The 7204-nt window shown below is 37.3% G+C and overlaps 1 protein-coding gene across 1 annotated transcript; it reads right to left on the bottom strand.

Moving 5' to 3' along the window:
• Positions 1 to 3269: 3269 nt before the first annotated feature.
• On the bottom strand, positions 3270 to 4687 carry LOC110033904 (heavy metal-associated isoprenylated plant protein 3-like). Its single transcript, XM_020738063.1, has 4 exons — positions 4442 to 4687; positions 4085 to 4329; positions 3866 to 3953; positions 3270 to 3779 (listed from the first exon to the last, which is right to left on the bottom strand). Exons 1-4 carry the CDS (start codon positions 4533 to 4535, stop codon positions 3424 to 3426), a joined length of 783 nt encoding a protein of 260 aa, XP_020593722.1. The 5' UTR covers positions 4536 to 4687; the 3' UTR covers positions 3270 to 3423.
• Between the last annotated feature and the right edge of the window lie 2517 nt (positions 4688 to 7204).

The following is a 7204-nucleotide window of genomic DNA, read 5'->3' as shown; positions in this document are numbered from 1 at the left end:
GACCGTCGTCCGCCACTAACCATCGTCGACCGTGAATGATGCATCCCTAAGCGTAATGATGAAGCACATTGCAAAGTAATGAAAGATGATACAGAGCAGCACAGTGCCAAACATATAGCGTAATGATGCATCCCTAAGACGATGTGATGACACACCACAAATAGGGTGTAAAGAGGCACCGTGAATGCAGTGTAATCAATGCTATTATAGCTCACCACCATGACTAATGTGACCAACCACAACCTACATGACAACCCTCTGCTCTAGCCTCAACGCTCGCCCTTTGATATGTCAAATGTGGTCAATCAATGCTATTATAGCTCACCACCATGACTAATGTGACCAACCACAACCTACATGACTCACAGCTCATTTAGCTCCCAACATTGGCCTAAGCGATCTACAAATACTATTCTAGCTGTCAACTCCAACCTATGTGACCTATAAATATTTTCATAGCTCACCACTACGAACTATGTCACCGATTATGATCTACTTGGCTCATAGCTTATGCAACTCTTAACTCTGATCTTTGTGGCCTACGTACGTTATTGCAGCTTACCCTTACGCTTATATGATCAACTACGATCTATGTAGCTCACAATTAATGTAGTTATAACTTTATGCTCTATGACCTACAAACACTATTGCGGCTCAACGATATGAGCTATGTGACCAACTACAACCTACATGGCTCATAACTGATGCAACTCCCAACTTCAATCTATGTGTCTTATAAAGGCTATTACAGCTCTCCACTATACCCTACATGGCCAACTCCACTACGCCCTGTGTGGCCAACTACGGTTTATGTGGCTCACAGCTCATGCATCTCTTAATTTCAACCTCTAGGGCCTACGAATATTCTCGCAGCTTATTACTACAACCTATGTGAACAACTATGACCTATGTGGCTCACATCTCATGCAAATCCTAAATATTGCCTATGTGGCCTACGAACATCATTGCAACTCACCACTACATCCAATGTGACCAACTATGGTCTAGATGGCTCACAGCCCATGCAGCTCCCTACTATGACTCACTTGACATACTATTATCATTTAAACACTTTATTAAGGCCTCTTTGGCCTACCGATGGAATTACAACTCTTCACTACAAATTTTGTGGCCAACTGACTCTCCTAAAGCTTCCAACGGTGTCTTATATGACTAAACACTACTACAATTTTCAACTATGATCTCTATGACAAGTTGAGGCTGTTGTAACCACCAAGATCTACATTTGTTATAGCCCATATATGACTATTAAAGTCGGATCAATTTCGTCTTTCCTAATATATGAGAAGAGTAAACCTATGTACCTACAATTACATGGTAGATTACTTCGATTGGTCTAGGCCACATGGTTTCTTTTCTCTCCATAGGGTTTTGCATATAAAAATTATGGTGTTGCCTCTTTTTACTCATGTACTATGTGTGTGTCCTTGTTTTGTACAACGCTAAGACGCTAATTTATTAATCTACCACACTAATCGTCCGACACCCAAAAACACACTTATTATAATTAAAATAATATTATAATTAATATATGTAATATAAGTAAGTCAAAATTCATAGCATAATGTTTAAAACAACATTACCATCTAAAATAAGAACAACTAATTAGTCATTTTACTGAATGCAATAAACTTAAATATGAAATTGACACATAAATATGACCCAAGTAAGTTTTACTATAGGATATTGCAATGTATTATATTATCATCAATCTCAATATGAGTGTTTGTCCCTAGTGATAGATTATGAAGGTCTGCACATATTGTGTGCCCTTACATCTCGTAGGAGTACCATGTTCATCTAAAAAATAAGTAACATGACAGGTTAGTAAATAACATGACAAAATGGAGAAAACTATTGAATGATGAACAAAAATGCATAATAAATAAATACCTAAATATTTTTTATTGGCCTATATTAAACTTTTGCGGCATTCGAATGAGCAGTGATGTTAGAATAAATAGCAGCTCAATTGTAAAATAATCATAACATGCGTATCAAATGAGTACATCAATATATATTGTGCATGACCACGAAGTTTTACTTCTTCAGTTAAATAACCAAATAGATGAATCATAATTGTAAAAAATGAGTGCAATAAACATTTTTCCATTTGGCATAGAATCAATATAATATTATCATTTAACTTAAATTCCACAAGACTAATGAACTTAGTGCACTTCATTTTTAAAAATCTTGATATTTCAACTATAATGCTCATTACTACTTCTGATGATGCACAACATTTCAATGCAATTAGAGGAATATCTTAAATAAGAACATGATAATCATGCATTTTTAAACCTATTATTTATATTCACTAATGTTTAGAACTCTGAAGATAATTGATGCATAGTCATTAGATGCTTTCATTTTCTTAAGAAGTTCACCAAACATCAACTTGTACTTCTTCAATAATATGAATATTTTCGGCGACTAAACATAACTAAATTCCCATTAGCCATTAGAGACTTTCATTTTCTTAAGTATTTATTGGTGTTTTTTTTATGTAAATAGAAGTGCATATTATTACCTGATTTATAAGGACACAATTTTTTTAATAAATTCATGCTCGAACTGATGAACACCAAAAAATAATCAACTCATTTTAGATATTTTTTACTCCATTTGAGTATAATTATCCAAGTTTTATTCATTTAGTAGATAAATAAAATACATTCTAATGCGTGCTAGAAAATTCGCGGCATTAGAGAAATGGATTTTTGTCTTAGCATTGTGTAAGAACCCAACATAGAGTTGGGTAAAAGAAAACAAGCAGTAATGACACCAGATGTTTTTACGTAGAAAACCCGTAAATAGCAAAAATCACAGGGTCTGACTCAGTTGCAAAAATTCATAGTAGTTTGATGATTACAAAGACCCATTTTCTCAAATACGAAAAATGATTACTAGATTTTTCAAGTTACAACGTCGATTTGTCGCTTCCGGTTAGTAGTGGTCAACGGTAATTAGTAGTGATTGTCGACATTGTAGAGCCCAAGAAATTAGAACTACTTTATCATTCAAAGATGGCCAGGGAGAAGCCTTCTTCCCAATGGGCGTTCTTCGTTTAGAAGAATTCAGTGAAGAATTTGATTAAGATTTAAATAAGATATGAGGAAGAAAACGATGAAAGCTACGTGGATGGAGGCGTGGCAGAGGATTTTTACCTGTAAATTTGATTTTTGGGACATTCAGATATAAAAAGTATTATTCGAGGACGCCGAATATTCTAACCAAAGAATTTTTTCAATCCAAAAAACCAGGGAAAATAAAGCGCAAAAATCAATATTGAGAGATGAGTACGAATCAGCAATTTACGACTCCATGTTTTAACATTTTTTTTCTAGAACATATATATCCATATTTACAATACTGAAAAAGAAAAATGCCAGTCGCGAATCACATGATGGAGCACGCATTGGGGTTCTCGTCGCTGAAGAGCTGCGGTCCTACAATTATCTCGCTGTGGTGCGGAAAGCCAAAGCTACGGTAGTAATCCATCTTCCTTGCCTCCATTGATGCCGGTGTTGCCGGTGCTGCTGGTGCTGCCGTTACAGTCTTCGCCGCATCCTGCCCTTCGCTGCCCTTCTTTTTCTCGCTTTTCTCCTTATCACCATCTCCATCTTTCTTTGGATTCACGATCTCTACTCCCCTATTCAGCTTCGCCATCAAAAACCCAGGCAGGGTAGTCACGTCCATGCTTCCTTTCACGGTAACCAGATCCTTCTCAGAGTCAAATGAAACACTCTCAACTCCTGAGCGATTACCATTTGATAAGATTGTTCAGACTTTTTCACAGGTAATTACCAGATAATTTCCATTTAAATTCCGTTGATCTTACCTTTGATTTTGTTAATCTGCTTTCTGATTCGTTCGTTGCAGCCCTGGCAATGTAACCGGATCTTGAGAGTCACCGATGACAATGAGGGCTACAAGAGTACGGAAAGAAAATGTACAATAAACAAACAATAGCGAATAAAATTGTTCGAATATGTTTTATGTTACGGTAATCTAATTTTGTTTATCGGTGATCTGAATTTGATAATTGATTTTTTATCACCTCATTTGGCTTTTTATCGTCGGCTTTCTTCTGTTCCTTGCTCTGGTCTGGCTTTTGATCTTTGGCTCCTTCGTTTCCATCAACTTTAGAGCTCTCCTTCTCCTTTTTAACGGCGACAGCAGGGGAGATGAGCTCTACCTTCTTATGCATCTTGCTCTCTAAACGGTTTCGAAGCTCAATTGGATTCACCTTTCCAATCACTGTCAACTTGCTCTCCGTAACGTCCGACGCCACCCCCTCAACGCCTGCGCGCACAAACGATAACAAGGACTAACAGAAACGTAAAAGTAGCGGCAACAGATCATAAAACCTTTTAAGTGTAAGTAATGCGTGCGAGAGATCGATTGAGCCAAATACCTTTGAATCCTTTGACGGATCGCCGGACTTTCTGAGCACAACCCTTGCAGTGCATCTCAACCTTGAGGACAACGGTAATGGGGCCGACCTCCATTCTGCTGAAATCCTTCCTTTCCCCTTCCACCTGCTTCTCCTTCTCCTCGCCCTTAGGGTTTCGAGCAATCAGGGTTTCGATCCTGAAAGCAAATATCAGTTAAGTGGAATCTCGTTTCCTTCCCGTCGCTCAACTCTCTCTTCGATGTCGGTTGCCGGACGGGTTGAATTTGAAAAACAGAGCTCAACGAGTGTAGTGGGAAGATTATATCGGGCGAGCCCACGAGGATCGGTGGGACCCACGTATGCGAACGTGGCTACTGCCGCGGAAGTCTCGGATTTGCGAACCCACGAAGTTTCGGGATTGGGAAGCGAATGACTGGAATACCCCCACAAGATGATCTAATAACATGGGAAGAATGGGCATTTTTGTAAATGAATGAAAATTCCGTGGTTGCCAAGTCAAGCTTGAGTCATATGGCTTTGGGAGGATTAAATCCTTAATTTGTCCTTAAGTTAAAATTAGGGTTTATATTTTTTTTTATCAAAGCCAAGAATAATTCCGAATTGTGGTAATGAGTTTAAAAGAAAAAGAAAAAAAATTCAAAAGTTACAAATGGAGAAAAATAATGAACTATAGATTAAAAAAAAAAAAAGAATTTGCCAACAATTTTAGAGGAGGTCAATGAATGGATCAACTTTTTATCATTGTGCTCAAGTTTTGAGTTGCTAATTGATTGAAGGGTGAGCTAATTGATAAAAATTAGTTATACTTGATTTCACCAATTCTTGAGGATGGTTAGCAAGTCATCTTGTCTATAAAGAACATTGAAGTCTACTTGAGGAGATCCCTTAGAGAACAACAACGCAATTCATGATTAGGGTCCTATCATAAGAAGAGGAAGACTTGCCCCCCATCGGGGATGTTTCCGAGCTCGTGGATCCATTTTATTTAAAGATGATAAGAGGGACAAAAAATATATTACAATATTACCCTTGTTTTAAAAGGGTAGTACATGATATTTTAGTCTTCTGTGTTTGTGTGTTCTGCTGGGTACCTCATCGACCGTTGGATCAGTTGTTCTGGGGTTTTTCTGTTGAGGGGTGTCGGCACTATTTTTGGTTGGAAGGTTGCCCGTAAGAAACTGTCGGTCACTATAATCGAAATCTCGTCGCCCGCTTCGGAATGACGTTTTAATTTACATATATATTTAGTTTTAGAAAAAAATATGAAATCAAACTGACCTCATATTTTTCACAGTTTAAATGAAAGAGCGTTGTACCTCAAATCATGTATCTATCCCGAAGGACAAACACATGACTTGAGGATGAGTCTCGATCAAATAAACTAAGGAATATATGACATCCGTTTGGTCTGCGAAACCATTTTATTTGCCGACAATTTCCCCTATTTAATATGAAGAATTAAATATGGTTTGCGGATGTCAGACATGCTTCCTATAAGGGCAAGCCCCTATAGTTAATTACTACTTAAATGACCAAAATCACCTAAGGAGACTCTTGATAAAAATCAGGAAATATTATCTTCAAAGAATTTCAAAGGGTAGGACTTTTCAAGTGAAATCGAACGTAGAGGTGTGAAAGTGGATTGGTTCAAATTTGGAATATTTTGTTGTAGAGTCCAAATGACGAAAAACTAGGGGATGCCATAGATCTAGAGGGGAACCTCGGTGACTTCCCAAGTTATCCTATTGTTTGGCTTCAGTTTTGCAGAGAAATATTTATGTGTTTCATCCTGTCAATTTTATTAGTTAGAACTTACATTCGTGTGAAATTATCGCACAAATAGCCTGGAAAATGTGAGGGTTTAGGTCGTGATGGACAACAACCTCGAAATCCTAAGACGAGTTAGGGCTTATATTATATAGCAGGGTTGTACAAAGACCTAAAGATAAGGTGAAGATTTACGTTTCATAAGCAAGCAACATCGAAGTCCTATGGCTTTGTTGTTTATATCTAAGGAAGAAAGATTGGTTTAGTTGGGGAAGACAGATTTTGTTGTTGAAGATGGTTGTGCTGCCCACCATGCTAGCTCCAAGCTCCTTGCCGCGACGAGTGTGAGTTTTATAGTGTGTCAAGTTATGATGTCAAATCCGGTAGCCCTATGGTTGAAGTTCTTTAAATTTTATGGGGGCATGTTAAAGTTGATTAGAGCGACACCGGTTAGGATCATACGGTTCCCTCGTTTCGACACCACTATGTTCTATTGGATTCACTTAGTCCAAATAAACTTACTAAACTCAACTTAATGAGTTCCATAATTTTATTTAGACCGTGGGAATCCTCGTTAACAACCGTAGGTTACCTCCTCTGAGGGATTCCCGATCATCTGATAGAGACATCTTAATTTAGTTGTAATTGTAGTTTTACGTGATGTTTGTGATTAAATTTTGAGTTGTTTTATATTTTGAATATTGTGGGGGTGAATTTTATCTTGGTTGATTTTAATTTTAGTTTTGATTTTAGTTTTGTGACTATCATGATAGTTTTAGTTTTCATGCAGGGTGACATCGTTGTTTAACATGCAAATTTGCAGATATAAAATTACAGTATGAAGGTACAATAAAGATAACTCTAAAAACTGTAAAAACATACATGGCGAGTCTTTTCGTTCCATCACCTGAAACTCAAAAGAAAAGTTAAGGCAGGTTATGTGAAACAGGGAAGTAAAATTTTGACGACCTATCTAACCCTAGGTCATATCTTGGT

Source organism: Phalaenopsis equestris, unplaced genomic scaffold (genome assembly GCF_001263595.1).
Source record: "Phalaenopsis equestris unplaced genomic scaffold, ASM126359v1 Scaffold001307, whole genome shotgun sequence".
Taxonomy (NCBI): domain Eukaryota; kingdom Viridiplantae; phylum Streptophyta; class Magnoliopsida; order Asparagales; family Orchidaceae; genus Phalaenopsis; species Phalaenopsis equestris.
The sequence above is the reverse complement of the archived record's forward strand: the minus strand, read 5'-3'. Positions and strand labels throughout refer to the sequence as shown.

What these genes read in the sequence shown, in the direction of transcription:
- LOC110033904 (XM_020738063.1), bottom strand. Translation starts at nt 4,535, where the DNA reads ATGGAGGTCGGCCCCATTACCGTTGTCCTCAAGGTTGAGATGCACTGC. An exon ending in ATCCGTCAAAGGATTCAAAG is followed by an intron (nt 4,330 to 4,441) that starts GTATTTGGCTCA and finishes TTGTGCGCGCAG; the next exon opens with GCGTTGAGGGGGTGGCGTCG. An exon ending in ACGATAAAAAGCCAAATGAG is followed by an intron (nt 3,954 to 4,084) that starts GTGATAAAAAAT and finishes GTACTCTTGTAG; the next exon opens with CCCTCATTGTCATCGGTGAC.